Source organism: Xiphophorus couchianus, chromosome 17 (assembly GCF_001444195.1).
Source record: "Xiphophorus couchianus chromosome 17, X_couchianus-1.0, whole genome shotgun sequence".
In the NCBI taxonomy this organism is placed as follows: Eukaryota; Metazoa; Chordata; class Actinopteri; order Cyprinodontiformes; family Poeciliidae; genus Xiphophorus; species Xiphophorus couchianus.
Window position 1 is genome coordinate 6,124,057 of NC_040244.1, and position 19,571 is coordinate 6,143,627.

Here is a 19,571-nt window from a genome sequence, read left to right on the forward strand (position 1 = left end):
TTTGAGGCGACGCTCGCAGTCACTCTGGCAGCTCGACTGGCTGCCACAGCCAATTCAGTAAGCCTCCCAGCAGTTCACAGATAAGTCTGCATTTATTGCAAGAACGATTATTGCTAAGGAAGGCAGAGAAATAACTAAACATCTGACACTTGGAGCTGGAGTTGGCGTAAGGGAGCAGATGGAGGAAGGCAATTCTGTCTGCCAATCTAGCAGGCCTTAAAATAGCACTTTAACCAAACAATCAGAAGAAAATGAGGCTCAGTTTAGCTGCTTTTCTTTTGTATCGCCACTGTAATGAAGCAGTGCATCTTTTTGCAGTTATATATCTAAAGATTGACTGCAAACATTACCTCAGTATCACCTTGTGATGTGACTGGAGTTGGTGTGAGCCTTTACTCTTACAGCGGATGGGGTCACGGAGCGGCTGATCTCAGCCCGCCTCTGATTGGCTATTTGCTGAGCAGTGATGTAATTCCCATGGGAGAGCACTTCTGATCGATGAGGGTTTATGTTTGAAGATAACTCCTGATGCCGTATGTGTGGGAGCTGACATGTGCTTGTGTGTGTGTGTGGGTTGATGTTTCAGCTGATAGCAGTGGATGCTGCTGCTGTTTGGGCCAATCATGTCGTGACATCACCCAGAGCTGAGAGCTACTGGTGAGATTAGAGACTCTGGAAATGAGCTGAACCATAATAAATTGTTTTAGTATGCTACTTGCATCAATTAATGCATTTTATGGTCCCTAGCACATTATTCTAATACCAATTTTCACTGAACAGCTGGATTCATAAAATTCTTAACACACTGACTTTATTTACAAATGGAGAGAATTAGTTTTATTTATGGCAGCTGAATACAAATGCACACCACACCTTTCACCTTCTTATGTGTAAAATAGACACATTTTCATTTAATTTCAGAATCTATAACTGCATTTTGATGTTCAAAAAGCGTTAGTTTTTTTCCCCATACTGAAAAACTAAACTATAGTTATTAGAATGTTATAATTTATATAGAACACTAATTTCTGCTAATCTAAATTTACGTTTTAATTAGATCAAGATCTACTTTTATTATCATCTATTCAACACCAGGGATTTTGTTTCCTTCTCACTAAAGTAGTGATCACACAAAAATGTCACTTGAAGCAGCCGCAACTTTCAATCATCCCCGTAAATTTATTCAGACTCGTCGTCTTCTTGTCTTTGGTTGGACGTGAGGAGATGATGGATTATTTTGCCATATGACTTCTAGAGAAAGTCCTGCCTGTCACTGTAATAACCACCATGGACTGTCTGCCTCCGATGACGGATAATAGAGCCAGCAGAGCAAGAGACCACAGAGATTATCTTTAGTGGTCCATCTGCCTTAATGATTATTGTCGGCGTGTCTTCCTGCGCATCTCTTATTGGAGTTAACAAATGTCTTTTCTATCTAATGCACTTGTAAAACAAGATTAAAAGTGTCTCCCACACGTCAAATCTTCATTTCTTGAATATCATTGTGGTCAAAGGGATGTTTTAATTGTTTATAAAGCCAGTTCATAGAAGAATTTTTTCTTTCTAATTATTGTTCTGTTAATCGTGGAAGAAAGATCTGAATGCCTTGTGAGGATATTTCATCAAGGAGAATTAAAGTGATTGAGTAAAACGCAATATCTTGATTAATAATAATATTACTCACCCAATAGTTTACTGAATTATCTTCGTAACACCATAACGTTGTTTATACTATCAAAAAGATACAGATAAATCAAAATCTTGTGCATCTCCACAGGGTTAACACTTACACATCATCTCTTGTTGACTGTTGTTCCTGGAAGAGAGTTATAGTTTTAATACCGACGGAGCGGAGAGGCTGCTTGTCTTTTCAAATTCAGTGGAGTCTTTTCAGCTTTCAGATCTTCTCTGATCTCAGCTCTGTTCACCAGACATTTTCCACGGAGCGGCTCGGTGTGTAGCGGCCGCTGCTGAGCAGGGCGACGTTGTTATTGGTCTCATAGAAGCCGGAGAAGTGACAGCAGGTGATGCCTCTCACAGCCGTCGCTCAGATTGACGCAACAATGATCCCCTCGGCCTTGAGAGTTCTTGTTTGTCTGTTTGTCTCTTTGTTCGCTTTTTAACTCGGTGCTGTCGGTGTTTCTGCCTTAAATATTTCTCAAGCAGCTTTTTTTTCTTTTTTACTCGTTTCGGCCCTCCTTGTTCTCTGTATGCTTTATGACTCCCCCCTTGTCTGTATACTTGGTTGACTTGTATTAGTGTAATTAAAAGCAGCGGGCCATTGTGTGGGAGTATATGCATGTCTAATTCCCCGTTGTGAGAAGGTACCGGAGTAGAGAGTTTAATTAAGCTCTTTTCATGCATCTTATCGGGAGTGTGGCTCTTTACGTAACAAGAATCTTGGGTGTTTTGGTCCATCTGGTTGTAAAACAGACGGCTGATGTAGTTGTGTGGTCCGCTCCTATGAGAGGACTCTAACTGGTTCTCTGGCCTCTTTCTGCTCCAGGTCCTTCCTCACACTCAGCCTTAACAAACACACACACACACACACACACCCACCCCTGCGCGTACACACGCCCACTCTCTAACTGACAACGAGACAATCCGTCACAGTGTTGCTTTCCAAGAAGTAGCAGGTGTGAAAAGGCTTGTCGTGATTGCAGGCACACACTCTTACCCAGAAGCCCAGAATAATTCACACCGTCTTGCAACAACAACGAAAAAAAAAAAAAATGCACAGAAGTGTCTTTTTAAATCTTGATATTTTTGTAACCGTGACAGATTTTATCAATAGAGGAGGTAACGGGACATTGTATTCACCAGCTTCTGTTGTGCAATTCTCTAGTTTTATTTGTAAAAGTAAATCATCTTTCTGTTTGATGATTGTGCACTACATTGTACACATAAAATCCCACTAAAATTCATAAAGGTGTGTTTGTAGCGTCATAAAATGTTGAAACCCTAAGAAATTTGAATACATTTTGCCAATACTCTGGTGCAGGATTCCCACAAAAGTTTGGTGTTCCAGGCTTGTTGTAGCTCAAACACGTTCATAAAGAGTTCATCTACGACGCATACACATTTCCAGGCAGTGTGTACCAAGATGCACTGCTGTGTTTAAGACAACTGGTCTCCCCTGTCATCTCTGTTGACAGATTTTGGCTATCAGAGTTCCCTGTGATGGAGGAGTAAGAGAAACCCATAATACTGCCTTATCTTGGCTTCTTATACTTTTCTCACATTCATTTTGTTTTTTTCCCCCTCAAAACCTTTTCTTCCCGTTTTCCTCCAAAGGTATCTCACCGTTTCACACATTCATTTCATTTTTTTCCTCTGTCATTTCCGTTGTTTATCGACTTTTGTGACCTTCATGCTTCTCTCCTGTACCTTAGAGACGTCTTGGATTTTTCCACTCTTGTGCCTTGAGGATTCTTTTGTGATTGTGTTTTTAACATGGACTACGGTGCAGGTCCGAGTCTCTTTATGTGCTCTCTGCCTGAGCTGCCGTCATTAACCGTGTCCTTATGAGACCTCTGCGGCCGCCATTGAAGTGTTACAGGAGGACTCAAAGAAACGTGTGGTTGCAGGGAAATGAGATGAAATAAACGAGTGAAGGTTGTTCTGACCTTCCCTCGAGAGAAAGCTGATGGATGAATAACCTGTCAGAAAGTAGGAAAGGGTTGCGTAGCAGCAGAAAGAGAAAGGAAATGCACTCGTATACTGCCAAGACTAATCCATCTTGCAAGCTGAAGGAAACAACCTTTTTCAAACCCTGTTTGTTTTTCTGAGATCATATTTATGACTGGTTAAACACAGAGTGGCAGTCACATGGTTTAGTCCAGAATTTAAATAGAAAAGTATAAGAAATGACTCCATTAGTCTCCCAGTATATCCAACAATTAACCTGTCTGCCAGCATAGTCTTAGTGTGACATTTTTTTCAGTGAAAAACCTATAGATGAAATAGTTTTCTAAGACAATAAAGTTAGCAGATAATTCAATGATTATTAATAGGCTCGCTCAATGTTGACATATCTTTTTTTGCCCTTTGGGATCAGTTTGCGAATCGAAGTCAATCTTAACTTTGACAAATGCGTTCACATTAAGACTGGTGAGTTGAATACCAAACACAACTGAACGGGTTGCAGATCTTCTTACTAACTTGGTTCTGTGGCTTCAAACCAACAGTACCACCACAAAGCCACCGCAGGTTTCCTGTTACTGCAAATACAGCTCCTGTTCTCCAGGCCTCTACAATGTACCACAAACAAGCTACAATAAAAACCTAATAACGCCTTGTCAACAGTCTATAGATATAATCAGGCATGACTTTTTATTAATAGCTTCAAACTTTTGATTGGAAGTCATCTTACTTTCTCGCCTTCTCGTTGTGTTATTCTTAGACTATAGCGACAGTTTATTGTTGAGGTTCGTTTTCTCTCTGTCGCACTGGAGTACAGTGAGTCTTTGGAGTTGTTTAGGAGCCAAAATGAAAGCTGTGTTTGATATTAAAAAGCTACCCATCCTGTAGCTTTCAGTTCAGTCCCTCCTTTCGTAAATGGCACATTTTGATGACTGCTGTCTTCTGACAGGACAGATATTTAAATGAGACATTGTTAACGGGCCACGGTGTTGGCTAAGGCAGCAGTCGGAGTTTTGATTTCCATCACGCTGTTCTAGAAACGAACATCCCGCTGTGCAGCTCCAATGTAGAGGCAGACCTGCCTCTAAAAATACCTTCACACACTCTTAAGAGTCAAACAACCCCATCTGCCGTGTTTCATCTTATTTCCTTCTATTTCAACTTTCTGCTTTCCATTATTACAAGCTATTACGTAGTTTAGCAAGCACTCTGTTCATCACCCAGATGTCTGCTGCTTGACCTGACTCCGTTTTGGCGTTTGTTTCTGTAAAAGAGAAAAAAAAAAAACTTTGATGGGGTTTTTGTTCAGAGTGAATATGGCCTGGATTCATTCGTCTTGGGGAATAAACACAAGCTGGTGAAATATTAATCTGCCAGTTGTTTTTCCCGCATTGCTCATTAAGCCAGGGTTAATTGTCTTTCTGGCTGCAATGGGGGAAAAAATGGTCTCTCTGGGCGAGCAAATCACACCAAAATAAAACTCGAGAGTGGAGATAGAGCTGCAGGTTACTCAGACGAAAAGGTTCAGTAAGATGGTGTGTGTTTTCTAAAATAAGTGGATTAATTAACTCACCCAGCTTCAGTCATTCTGCGTAGTTTGTCTTTTTTATTTCAAGCTCCTGCTTCCCTCTGATCTGGTCTTCATACAGTCAAATAAATAAAATATTGTTTGAATAAATAGGTGAAGGATTTTGACTGCAGGCCAGCCAGTTTAGTACACATCCTCTTTTTATTGCTGAGCTCTTTATGTTGGAAATGGAGCAGTACTCTCCAAAATTCAGTTCTCCCTTGGTAAAGATATGTTTGAATGCTTTTCTTTCCCTCTTTGTGGCTTTGCCTCCCTTCTCCCTTCCTAACTTGTGCTTTTTCTTTCCTTCCTTTCCTTCCTCACATCCTAACTTCTTCCTTCCTACCTTGTGTCATTGGGGTCTGCCATAGCAATGCATAGTAAGCACCTATTATTCTACACCTCAAAATAACTGCTGCTCCCTTTCACCGTTAATGCGGCTTGTACCGCTGCGTGCACCCCAAAAAAATGTATATATTACGGTGGCCGACAGGTGCAAATGCGCAGCAAAAGAGAAAACATGCAAACAAAAAAAAAACACGCGCACAAATTAAATGCGGCAAGCAAAAAGCGAACAAAATGCAGCAAACAAAAAAGAAAACACCCCCGAATGAAATGCAGCAAACAAAAAGAGAGACGCAAACAAAAAAAGAAGACACCCCCGAATGAAATGCAGCAAACAAAAAAGAAAACACCCCCGAATGAAATGCAGCAAACAAAAAGTGTTGAAAACGGAAGTGCTCCAGACCACTAGGGGGAGTCAAAGAAAATCGAGACCGAGCCCAGAACGGTATGACTGACACAAAGTCTATCACGCTACCCATAAATTATTCTGTTATTCTATAATATTATAAAAGACGGCGTATCTTTTTATAATATAAGTACGTATAGTATTTATACGTACTAAATATAGTTATATAGTACGTATAACTATATTTCTGAAAAGAAATATAGTAATACGTACCTTTACTTTCTTTCAAATTTCTTTCTCTGAATCTTGCATCTGGTCCCATAGAAATGAATACTATTTTCTTTGACTCCCCCTAGTGGTCTGGAGCACTTCCGTTTTCAACACTTTTTGTTTGCTGCATTTCATTCGGGGGTGTCTTCTTTTTTGTTTGCGTCTCACTTTTTGTTTGCTGCATTTCATTCGGGGGTGTTTTCTTTTTTGTTTGCGTCTCTCTTTTTGTTTGCTGCATTTTATTCGCTTTTTGCTTGCCGCATTTAATTTATGCGCGTGTTTTTTGTTTGTTTGCATGTTTTCTCTTTTGCTGCGCATTTGCACCTGTCGGCCACCGTAATATATAGATCGATCGATCTATACTAAATAATAATATATGTTATTATTATTACTTATTAATTTGGTATTAAGAGATGAGTGGTTTTTTTCTTGGAACAAACTGCCACGAAGTATAAATCAGATTTTTATTTTTGTGTTGAATGTTTTGTAATATAAATACCACCAATGACAAAATTCACCAAATGCACAATTCTTGTTAAGTAATGTAAGATAAGTAGCATTTCAAGAGAGCAAAAGAAATCTTATGCTTTTTGAACAATAACAATATTTGTTGTTAATCTGTTGCTAAGAGATGAGTCTGTTTTCTGGTAACTAAGTACCATGAAGTAAACATCTGATTTTTACTTTTGCAACATTTACAAAACTGTACATTTCTCGTGTCTAAGCAGATAAACAGTATTTCAAAATAGCTTATGTGTTGAATGTCTGTTTTATAATTTCCATCAATGACAAAAAATAAACATTTTAACTTTTCTGCCAAATTCGCCAACTGCACAATTCTTGTTAAGATAAGTAGCATTTCAAAAGAGCAGAAGAAACCTTATGTTTTTTGAACAATAACAATATTTGTTGTTAATCTGTTGCTAAGAGATGAGTCTGTTTTCTGGTAACCAAGTGCCATGAAGTAAACATCTGATTTTTACTTTGGAGATATTTGCGTGTGTAGTAGTTTTTTACTCAGTCTCCAGGTTTTATTATTCTTAATGTTCACATTTAAAGAAAATACGCTGATTTTGAATTTTCCAAATTTTACATTCTTTACTCTCCTCCATTTTCCTGCATTCCTTATCTGGTCTTTAATCGCAAATATGCATTATACACATTTGATAAGTATGGTTCATTAAAATCTTAGTTCAGTAATTACAAGGCACATGCCAATAAAACTCAAGTAAAAGCTAAACAATTCCCTTCTCCCACACACTTTATCAATTCATTGAACTACACATAGTAAACACCTATAAAGCCCCCAATAACAGCAACTGTGTGGAAAGCTTAATTTCAGTTTAAACAATTGCACACACATTTGTATCAAAAATATCTATGATATAAAAGAAAAAACAAGGGATGTTATCTGATGGAAATCCCTATAATCCCTATAAAAAGGAATGAAGTCCCATAACGTGTCGAGGAGAAATGTTCAATGGATTGACTGTGTTAAATATTTCAGCAGATGAAACCTTGGATGAATAATTTAGCTTAGAGTCCCACTTTGTCCCTCAGCTATAGAATCTTGACCTGGTCGCAAAGAACACTTACAAATTTTTCACTTTTTCTTGATAAAATCACCTGAACCTGCTCTCTTCTTACGTTAATCTTCCTCTCCAGGTTTTATCCATTGTTTTGAATTGATTTTCCTTTCTTTCTTTTTTACATAGAAACTGTATCTACTCCCCTTGGACTATATGTAGTTGGGCTATTTATGTAAGAGGAAGATGGATTGCCTCTCTGCAACACTGTGAAAAACCCAACCATGCTTTCACTCACACATAAGCATTATTCTGATCTTTGCAAACACACAAGACAGTTTTGTTGCTTTTTTCTCTTTGTTATGTAAGCTGTGCTCACTCTCCCTCATGTAGCCTGAATAAGCAGCCCTATTTAGCTCTTAGCACCCAACGCTGAATGCCTGTTGGATCGGTTCTGGTGTTGCTCTGCTTGCCTGAATGCTGCGTCATGATTGTGACCATTTCATTTGCCAGGAAAAACTCAAATGTATTTACTAAAAAAGAAAAACAAGCTAGTGAAAGAAAAAATCATAAGCATTTCTAGTTATTAAATACAAGTTCCGGCATATATTGCGATAAATGATAATGTTGTTTTGAGACCATTTTCAAATAATATAATGGTAATGGCATAATAATAATGCAAGATCAATCAACTTTAAATTTTAATGAACATTTAAACACTGGGACTGGAAGACATTTGAAATATCCACAATAAATAAAGAAAACAACAGAAACAACAAATAAAATTATGATGAAGTCTGTGTAAATAAAATTATCTTTAAAAAGAAAAGGATAGTTGAGATCAAAGCATCTGACTGAAGACTTTTATCGCTCAGTTTTTGGTTAAAAGAAAGAGCAAAATAAAAACAATAAATCAAGCAAATGAAAATTATTGAGTTTCTTTTAATTTGTCGTGCGATTAATTGATTTATTTTTTATTGAGACAGGCCTACTGTAGTCTATTAACACAACTTAAGCTAGAAGTGTAGATGAACACAGTTATATAATATTACCCACAAATTTAAAACCAAGGCATAGTAGCATAAAATCTGGTAACACATTTGCAGTTTCCAACTTTTCCACTTCATGTTGCTTAATCCTAAACTTTGCATTAAATCAGGCTTCTCTATTTAATTTTTTTGTAGAGTGGACTATATTACAGGTGTAGCAGTATCAATATTAATCAAAGTTCACCCATGCATGCCCATGGTTACTTAAATTAATTAAAAAGCTGTTTGCTGAGTCTGAAGCTGTCTTCATATTTAAAATGGGTTTCTGTCCAGTATATTAATGATTAATTATCTGTAATCATTATAAATTATTTTAAAATGTCATACTAAGCTGCATCCGAGCAGCAAAGTTATCTAAAGCTGTCCAAGCAGGACTTTGGTTATTTCCTGCTGCCTCAGCAAACAATAAAACTTGATAAATTTCAAAAAATGCACACCGTGTTCTCACACTGCACAGTCATTTAGCATCTACTTGCATCACTAAGTCCCATAAATCAATTGCCTCGCAGAGATGGTGTTGATATCAGCCATCTGTTGTGGGGTATGGGTAATGTTGCACACAATCACAAAGGGCCCCTGTGTGTTTCTGCGACTCCAGAAAGTGTGAGGATTCCCACAGAGTTGGCAAAATGTGGAGTTGAATTGCTTTCTTATTATAAGTGTGTTCGAAATCAAAAAGTGGTTAAAAAATTAGCCTTCCCCAAACTTTTTCTCTGTCCCATTGTATAAATCTTGGATAAATCCTTCCATCTTTCCATTGTTCATCTGTCTGTCCATTTCATGCATTTAGCCACCGCTCACCCTCCGTCCCACTTCCTTCCAGTTTCCATATTTTAAAAATGGCTTCTTCATAAATATTTGAATTTGAGTTAAAAACCATTGTCTTCTCTGGATTTTTTTCAAACTTTCTGTTGTTTTAACTTTTCGTTGTCTTTAAAAGTCCTTCAAATACAAACTTATAAAAATGCACGTCGTCTTCTGAGTCTCATCATCGCTCCTACGTGTTAATTATTCTGAATTGTGATTTTTCTTGTAATAAAACCAGGCCCGCTCTGAAAATAACCAGATTTTCACACATTGTCGTCTTCTCTTCTCTTCCACTTTCCTGCCACTCGCCTCATTTGAAAATTTTTTTTTATCTCTCTGCTTTTTTCTTTATTACCAGGTGGCGTATGTCTGCGAAGATGCATGTGTGTTTGCTGCAGAATCTTAGCTCTATTCCTTTGTTTGAGCTACATCTGACAGCTCTCTCATCTTAACTCTCGTGGAGATTCTACTGTATCTTCAAATGTTAGCTTTTCCTTCATCATCCCTCCTTCCATTCACACATCTATTCTTGTCTTCTTGTCATCAGAAACTCCAGATTTCATCTACTGCATAATGAATTGTTGCCGTGACTGTAATAAAAACTCGCTGCTTTAGCCATGTTCCAGTTGATGTGTCTGCTTCATAACACTACAGGCCATACAGTAAACCTAATTAGATCATTTTACTAAAACTGCCCCTACCTTGAGTTTATTTAAAACAAGGTTAAAAACATTTTTATTTGAAGTTGCCTATTCTTAAAATTTTTTATTCTATTCATTCACTATATTTAAAATTTTTAATGTTTACTTTGTCTATTTTTATTTTATTATCTTCTTGTTGTATATTGTTTTTAACTTTTTTGTACTAGCACTTTGAAATGTCTCCGGCTGAAAGGTGCTATATCAATAAACTTGCCTTGCCTTCTACATCCATTGCAAGTCACAAGCTTCAACAGTTTAGGATGATTTTTTTTATTATTATTATTCTCCCAGAGTACACAAGATGCAAAATGCATACATTTGAACCTTTATTTAAAAGCATCATTTAGGTGTATGGTTCTATTTATTTGCATAAATATGGCTGACTTTGGCTTGAAGAAATGCACCATCGCTGCTGCCTGCTTGCAGTTGCTGGTTTTGGTAATTATCTTTCATCAGAGAGTCTATAAGGTTGTGGTCTACCATCCTTAGTGTGTGTATATCTATATTTACAAACCATGCAGAAATGTGAAATTACTTTAACTAGATGTCATGAAGACTCTTTTTAAGCCTTGAGCGTAGCTTTGATGTTCAACTAAACATCTGACAATTTCATCATGGTAGGTAAACACTAAACATCATGGAGTGGGCGTGAAATACCACCAGTTATCCTTTGCTCCCTCTCTTTGGATATGGTGTATTTCACAAATGCATTTGAAGTTTTAATCTCCTTTTTGATACATGGTTCCTACACTGATTTTATTTTATGAGCTAAGCCCATGTTTTTCTAGAATAAAAATTCCCAGTGTGTTCAGTAAAAATAAAGCTTACAAAAGTTGCAATAATAACATTAAAAATATATAAAACCAGCGACAGATGGATGATACGTTCACTCAGACATTTGTGTAGCCATTAAATTATATGAAATTAGCTTAATATTTTATAGCAATTAAGCTGCATGGACTAAAACGTCTGAAATATAGTCCAATGTTTTTTATTTCACATCTTGTCACAATAAAACCACAAACTTAATAGCATTTTATTTGGCAAATTATATAATAGACCAATAAAAGTTTGTGTTTTTATACTTTTTTTACTAGGAAACATAAAAAAATGTGTTATGCATTTGTATTCAGGCTCTTTAATATGATATCTTCAATTTACAACCATAGTAGCAGTAAACAAAGCTCCCAGTGTGTAATTTAATCAAGGTACATTTAATAGATCTACCGCAGCTGCTCTGTGAAGTGAGACAGAAGATAGTCAGACTTGATTGGACGATGGATGGAGCCACATTTATTTCCTCTCTTCTGTTGTTGCTGTTTTCCTGGATGTGGAAACGGAGGAGCTCGCCTCCCATGTTAAATAGATTCACACAGACGGCATCACACAGGCTTTACAACTAGAACGCTCCAGTAAAAGCTTCAACCCACTGATGTGACTCATGTTTTTTTTTTATGTAGCTGGAAGAGGTTGCAGTCCCCTGCTTTGATGTGACATTATCATGCTAAATATTGTCAAAGATGAGAGTCTGCAAACACATTCATCCCAAGCCATCAATGATTGACTTGATGTGCCTTTGATTTTTCCCGGTGAGACTGAGCTGCTCTGGAAAATGTCGGCTTTAAACACAGATTAAACCGAATTGGTGAGGGAAGCCGAGGGGGATTGAGAGCTTTTCCATGTGCGTTTGTGCTACCCGATGCTAGAAATCCATCATGGTCCGTTTTGCATACCTCCTAAAGCTCTCATGTGGAGTTTTCTTCAATTATTAAATGTGTTGTAGCAGATATGGAGTTATATGTTTGCAGTCATCATTGTTGGTTACATTAAGTAGAGGAAGAAATACCTCAAAGTCACCTGTTAAGTTGAAAAGTATGTTTAATTCAAGTTTTTCCATATCCATAAAGCTGAAAAATGGAATCACTTCAATGTACTTCACCGTAAAAGTTTAGAAATATTGAAAATGAAGTGATTCTCTCTTCTCTGTGTTGCATCCAGTGGTGGGACGTGGCGAGAGGTGAATCCCTGCAGACGTTTTATCCGACAGGAAGCGCCCTCAAGAAGATCCACGTGTCGCCCGACTTCTCCACCTTCGTCACCATCGACAACATCGGTATCCTCTACATCCTAAAGAGGGTAGCATGAGGACAGGACAACTACAATCACAATAACAAATCACTACTATTCAGAAAAATGTGTAGCAGCAAGAGCAAGTTTACATGTTCGCTCTTCACCGTTATCAGTCAAACATGAGCCATTATCAGGAATGTATTGCAGTAAATACCAGCCTATCAAGTTCTTTGGTACTACTTGACTTTAATGTTGTGGTTAGAGATGCACCAGCCAGAGATTTGTGGCAGATTGCTAAACTCAGGGTTCTGTAAAACCGATTTCCACCTATTTATATTTCTCTTTAAATATTTCTCTCTAGCAGTCAGATCATTTGTATCAGGGAGTGGAAATGGTTTAGCAAATCAAGATTTAGCTAATTGAAAATAAAACTACGATGGCTTCTTTAGCATCTCAGATGCTAAAGAAGATGCATGGTTAGCATTGTTAATGTGAACCGCATTTGTTGTGTGTTTTTTTTTTTAGATTTCCGTTAACTGGCCAACATTTTCTAACCAGTTTCAGAAGAAACAAAAATTAAACGCTTGAAAGAATTGAACAAAGCGACTTTGCTACTGAGGTTTGCTTTGCATCAGTTTGCTACCTGGAGACAGGTACAAACTGGCTTCCTGCACATCAGTGCTTCCTTCTGTAACAACTTCCACACCGAAGAGTGTTGTGAGCACAATCTAATGGGTGTCATGTAAGGAGCATCGTAAAAAGATCAGATTTTTGAGTTTACAGTCGAACTGAAAATGATTTGATTCAAACCACCAAGTAGGTGCATCTCTGCTTGTGAGGATCTTAAACCTAAACACTAAAACAAGTTGGAAGAATAAAAAAAGGAATCTTTAAAAATATATATACATATTGAGAAAATATCAGATCCATGCATATTTTGATGCATGGATCAAAATATATGATCCATGCATCTTAATTGTGAATAATAAATGTTAATCACTTTTTCTTTATTATGGTAACTTGGTGTCAAAGCAATCTTTCTGACTTTTCTTGCATGTCATTAAAGGTATTTGATTGGAAATGGTTTTAAATTTTTCATACATGCATAAATAAGTAAAAGTTTCATGTTTTATCTCTAAACTTTACCTTCAGTATAAATTATGTTTCGCCTTTAATTTCCACTTCTGCCTTAATGTTAAAGAGAGTTACTGGTGTTACAGGAGCTTGTTTTCTACAAGTTTATTCTGCCTCTACAGCTCCACCAGCACACATGAAACTCTCGGTGCAATTTGACGCGCATTAAAAATAAATGGTATGGTGACGTTTTAATGATTTAAAAACATTTAAAATTGCATCCAGTCAGAGCCAGGGAGACGATCTGTACTTGGAAAGTGTTTGTTCACTTGAGCTTGGATCAAAGGTAAATGTTTCATACAGGGGGAAAAAAACTTTATTTATAATTTATAAGGAAGTTGTGATTCATGCTGTGCTTTTATAATGTTTTCTACCACTTTGTCAGCTCTGAATCCGATGTTTTATGGCTATTTTAAACCTTTTTTTTTATTCAGAGCACATTGAAGTGAAAGTTACAATCTTTCAGGAGGCTTTTCTGTAACTTTTACACTTTTAAACTTGCTATAGTAACTGCTTATTCTTGGAAGGAGTCTGTTTTTAAGTTACATTTGAGGTGAACAAAATTAATAATAGTAATAATTAAGTGCATTTTAAAATTGCTGTCTGATTGGTGCTTTGGAAATTTTCTGGTTAGTTTTCTTAGTATTTCCCGTATTTCTTCACATCTTTATCCTGATATATATTGATACTGTTTACTGTTGGTTATATGATTGTAATTTATTCAGGATTAAACTATATTAATTGTTCTACCTTGTGCTTGTCTTTATTGATCTGTATTGATCCTATAGTCATAATCCTGCTGTAGGAAGATGTTGAGATGGTCTGGTAAAGTTGTTTCATTCCCCAAATGACATATTTGTGTTGCATTTAGCAAACAGAAATTGTTTTGGTTATCCAAGCTTAATGACTTAATGTTTGAAAATGGCAACAACATTTTATACAGTTTGTAAATATCTGGTTTCTACTGTACACTATCTAAGGGTGAGTAAAAACCCAAATAACTCATGTTATGGATCATTAAAATCTGCCATAAATAGATAAAATTTGGTCTCAATGAGGGTAAAAAAAACCATTTATTTAGACCAGAATTAATCACTTTATTTTGTACATTTAACATGATGCTACCATTATAAAGAATATTCCTTCAGAGTTAAAGAATTTCTGCAATTTTTTCTTTCAGTAAGTCTCCTTGAGGATTAAAATATTGCAGCAGAGTTTCTGACAGAAGTTAGAAAGACGACAGAACGCACAGTCCCAAAGATCTTACACAATCTTATTTCAGCACTGCAAATTGAATTAAATCCCCAAAAGCAGGACTAGAACCAGGACCCTCAAGCTTTTGCCTCTTATAGAACCAGCTTCAAGTTTAGACGGGAAGATATGATCTTTGCTTGTAATTTTGCTCTAAAATTATTCCCCAAAGCTGCTCTGTGTTCTCTCAGTGTGTCTTACTGCAGCCATTTCTGTGTTTTGTCAACCTCATACTGTTCGCTCTGTTTTTCTCTTCTTTCTTCCTGTGCCCTCTCTGCAACTGGTCGAAACAGATGGCGGCACCTTGTTTTTTTTTTTGGCTTTCTGTGAGAAGTTTTAAATTTAGGGATGAAGTGAGAGCTAAACCAGGAATAGATAATTACAAGGTAAAAGCCATAATCTGTACCCGTTTTTTTTTTTTTTGCTCTTTCTAAAATATAAAAACAGAAATTCTACTGCATGGGAAAATTGACATTATAAGAAAAAATAACTCATTAAAAATAGCATCAGTTTCAAAGAAAAAGTGCAGCTGAGTTGGATAATTTCAAAAATTAAAATGGAGATTTTTGCTACATTTGTTCTGATGGACTTTTATATAGGCTGCTTATGAACAATTACATGTCTTAAAATACACATTTTAGTAAAAAATCAATGCAATAAGATTTACAAGTTTTGCATTAACATTTTAGTGAAGTTTCAACTGCGCATGCGCAAATGTGACAGCAACGGGGAAGCCTCGATTGTCGGTTGGTTTGGCAAAATATGAGAAACAAAACGCAAATTATCTACTATATTGCGTTCCGAGCATAACTGGGGACTAAAGAAACTAAGTGCCGGAAGAAAGTAAGTTTTCCGCTGTAAATTAGTAAGATAACTAAAGCTAATTCTATGTTTCTCAACCGCTAGACCTGGCCACACCTGGGGCCTCATGCATAAAAGAGTGCGCAGTTTTCACACTAAAACTTGGCGCACGGAAAACTACAGAAAAGTGCGGCGCACAAAAAAAATCGGCTGCGTAAAGCCGTGCGCACACGTGGCCGCGCACCTTTCCTTTATAAATCCTAATTTGCGGGAAATAGAGCACAGCTGCTGGTCCGCCCTGTCGCCACCCACAAATACATATGTAAATTAGTATAAATACCCGGAAGTCTGCCACGTGAAGCAGTAACCATGGCAACGTCCTTGTTTGAAGAGGTATAAGTATTTATAATAATAATTGTATATTTCATTTAAACGGTGCTTTGAGGGCACATAATGTCATCTCACAAAAATAAAAATACATTTAAAAAAAAAAAAATCCAAATTAAGATCGTGCAAATGCCTGTTTGAACAGTAGTGCGGCAGAAAGTCCTTTGAGTGGAGAATGTGGAAATTTATTCTTAATACTAGAATCATGTGCATGAGTTGTACATTAACAGAATAAAGATGCTTTATGTCCATAAGGCTCTACTGAAGGATGACTGCAGCTGGACCGGTACCGGTACCGCACGGCTCTTTAAGCTTTGCTCAGAGATCCAGGATGATCCGTCTGAGCAATCTAGACGCTCATAAACCATCATCAACATTTCCCAGCAGATCAATATGGCTTCTGTTCAATCGCTCCTTCTGAATCCTTCCATTGGCGATGTTCTCCATCAGAGCCAAAGAGCTCCACAATTACGCGGCTCACCTTGGTGCTGCTACTTATATAGGTGTGATTGCATACACACCTTGATCACCTTAAAAATAGTCAAACCTGTTGATTATTTTTAATCAGCAGGTTTGAGTTAATCTGCTGATCCAACCCTGTTTTCTTCTTTTAGTGAGAATGAAATGACCCCATAGATGCATTTCATGTGCTTGGGACCAATGCGTTACATCTTTATGAGACAAAAACTGAGGAAAAGTACTATTTACATTCGAGCGAGGATTTCACATCCTTTTATTTTTATTCTCTTTATTTTGTGTGCGTGTTAGCTTATTGTCTGAGGTTCAGTTTCATCGGTTCAGTTTCATCGTTTACGGTTAAACTATAAAATATTAAAATCATGAAAAATATCGGGTTTGGTGCTTCTTGGTCTAAATAACACCGAATGTAGTCAGACATCAGTGTATTTAGGTGAGTTTTGACGCTTTGTAGTTTCATATTGTCCACAGAAAAAGTTTGTGCACATTTTCACGCCAGCGAAAACGTGCGCGTATATTTACGCAAACTTTGGCGCAAAGGCCTCACGCTTTATGCATGAGGCCCCTGAACTCTATGTTGGCTAATGATGGCTAACTGTTTTCCTTACAGTACCATGGTTGCCGTGTCGCAAATGAAAACATACATTGGGGTAAGACAGCTTGGTTTATTGTACTGAAATGTTTAATTTGTACATTTTACTTGTGGTTTTGGGTCAGCTGTAGTTTTTGGTCTTTGCTGTTGTTGACGTGTGATTTTAACTTTGCATGTATCTGCTGATTTTAGGGGATTAAAATGGCTGAAAGCAGATTTTTAACGCAGTACTTTGATTTTATAATACAGGCATGTAAATGAATGCTTTGAAACATTTTCACGTTATGTTTCAACCTCAAACTGAAATGTTTTTGTTGGGATTTTATGTGATAGAGAAACACAACGTAACACATAATTGTTGTGAGGTGGAAGAAAAGTAAAATAATGCAGTTGTTTTTTCATTATTTTGTTTTTGTTATGTATAAATAATCTGAAAAGTGTGGTGTGCATTTAGTTCAAATGGTTTCCAGGTATGCATAAATATGGAAAAACAAAGCAAAAATATATTTTTTTAAATTTCTTTATTTCTGTCCATCCTTTCATTCTAGTGTCTGCCCTTCTTTCTCGTTTGTATTTTAACTTTTCTTCCTCTCTTGTGCCTTTACTGACTTTCTTGCATGTTTTTTTGTAAGAAAAATGTGCAGCGATCTTGTTGACAGTTTAAAGTTTTTAGCTGCCTCTTTTCTTAGTCTTGCATAGCCCTGTCCAATATTTCAATAAAATATATTTCAGTTTGTGGCTTTAAAATGCAAATTTGAATCTAAGATACTGGCATTGTTGATTTACTCTGGGCCGTATTTTGAATTGTAGTGGTTGAATGTTTTCTACTTGACTTTAGGTGAACATTTGACAAAATTTTAGTTTCTTTTTATATTTTTGCTGTGATTATTAAAGCTATGATTTTAGTCATTAATGCTTGAGTAATTAGACTGAATTAGAGTAAAACATAATGACTTTAATGAATCTTAACCTTCTGAATGGTTTGCTATAAAATATTTTCTTCTAAATGTGCAGGAAGGACATTATATATGATTTGCTTGGTTTTCTATAAACTAATGTTAATTAAATCAACTCCTGTTAACTGCTTGTAAAAGATGGGAATCAATGACAAACTACCAAGTTGGAGCTTAAAATGTTGTTGTACATGTTTGTTTTTAAAAAATCACTCGTAGGAAAATGAATCCGGACTATTTCTGTAGAGTTGTTCCAGGGTAAAACATGGCTGCCATGACCTTGCCTCCTGTTTTCTACGATGAGAACCAGCTAAATAAATCTGTCCTGCATAAATTTAGAAAGTCGATGAGCTGACACACACACACACAGCAGCAGTGTGTGTTATCTGGTCAAAACAGGACCACATTAGTTGCCTACTCCCTGACACTGAACTCGGAGCCATTTATCTTGGGGGGTCTCTGGTTACTGTTGCTGCGCTTAGAGCATTGCGACTGTCAGATTTGGGAAACTATCAGCCACGGTGCAGCACTCTGAGCAGATATATGACGAGGGAATGAAAAGTTGTGTGTCGCTTTATTTACTGTTTGTGGAGTGATAAATAGTCATGGGTGTTATGCTGCATTGTAGATTCGGTGCGATACACTATAGGATTAAGCATGAATGATTCAGAGTGCTGTGATACTCAGACTGATACTATGCACTTGTTTTTTTTAGAGGATTTTCTTTTCTAAATCCATTCACAAGGCAACAGGAGAAATAAGTGAGAATGTTTACTTGGTTCTGATTAGATCTTGTTTGCTGTTCACACCTTTTGTGTGATTCTAGTTTTTTCTTTCTATAAAGTTGGAGGAATACTGATTTCTGCAACTTTTTCCCCACTTCTTCTTTTGTCAGTTTATCTCATTCATTCATTCACAGCCTTTGAAATCTCAATAGAAGTGGTTTTCAGTTTCTAAGACCTGGCTGAGATGTCTGTGCTAACCTCATTAATTCAGCTTATTCTCGCCTAATTAATCTTTGTCAAAGTAATTACAGCTGTCTGGAGTTACCAACACGATGCTCCCTCCATAGATGCAGCAACCTCAGATGTTTGTTGTGGTCTAAAAACCTGATGCAATGCGAATTAAGTTTGTATTTAATTGTGGTGCAGAGGAAATTAATATCTTGAAGTTACAATTTGATATGTTTTAAATGTTGATGCACCATATTATCGGCATTATATTGGTATCTGCTCATATTAGCTGTAAAATGTAATATAACTCACAGATATAAAAGCTGTTGTTTTTATATGATGAACCAGTGGCATCATTTAGACAACCAGTGTTTTAGTGTTGTCATTGTCTTTGAGAGAGCAAATGTCATAAATAAATTTGACATTAAACATAATGCAAGTTGAAAGTGTTACATCATTTTCAGCCTCCATTTTAGCATTTGCATTCAGTAGCTTGCTAAATTGACAACGATAATGCAGTATTTTATTTCCACAGTAGAGAAAGCCATATAGTTTCAGTAAGTAGGTATAGGACCAAAATATCGGCATTGGTATCGGTTATTGGTTATCGGCCAAATGAGTTTTAGTATATCAACATATATTCCAAAAATCCAGTATTGTGCATCTCTAGTTTTAAGTTTGCTTTTGAGATTTATTTTAA

General features: G+C 36.7%; 1 protein-coding gene across 2 annotated transcripts in view; it reads left to right on the top strand.

The window, feature by feature from the left end:
- The window catches only part of apaf1 (apoptotic peptidase activating factor 1), a 35,771-nt gene extending 21,567 nt beyond the window's left edge, over positions 1-14,204 (top strand). For both annotated transcript variants that reach the window (XM_028043848.1, XM_028043849.1), the window contains one exon: positions 12,252-14,204. In XM_028043848.1, the coding sequence (XP_027899649.1) occupies positions 12,252-12,398 (147 nt within the window). In that variant the 3' untranslated portion in view covers positions 12,399-14,204. The remainder of the gene's footprint in view (positions 1-12,251) is intronic.
- Positions 14,205-19,571: the final 5,367 nt, after the last annotated feature.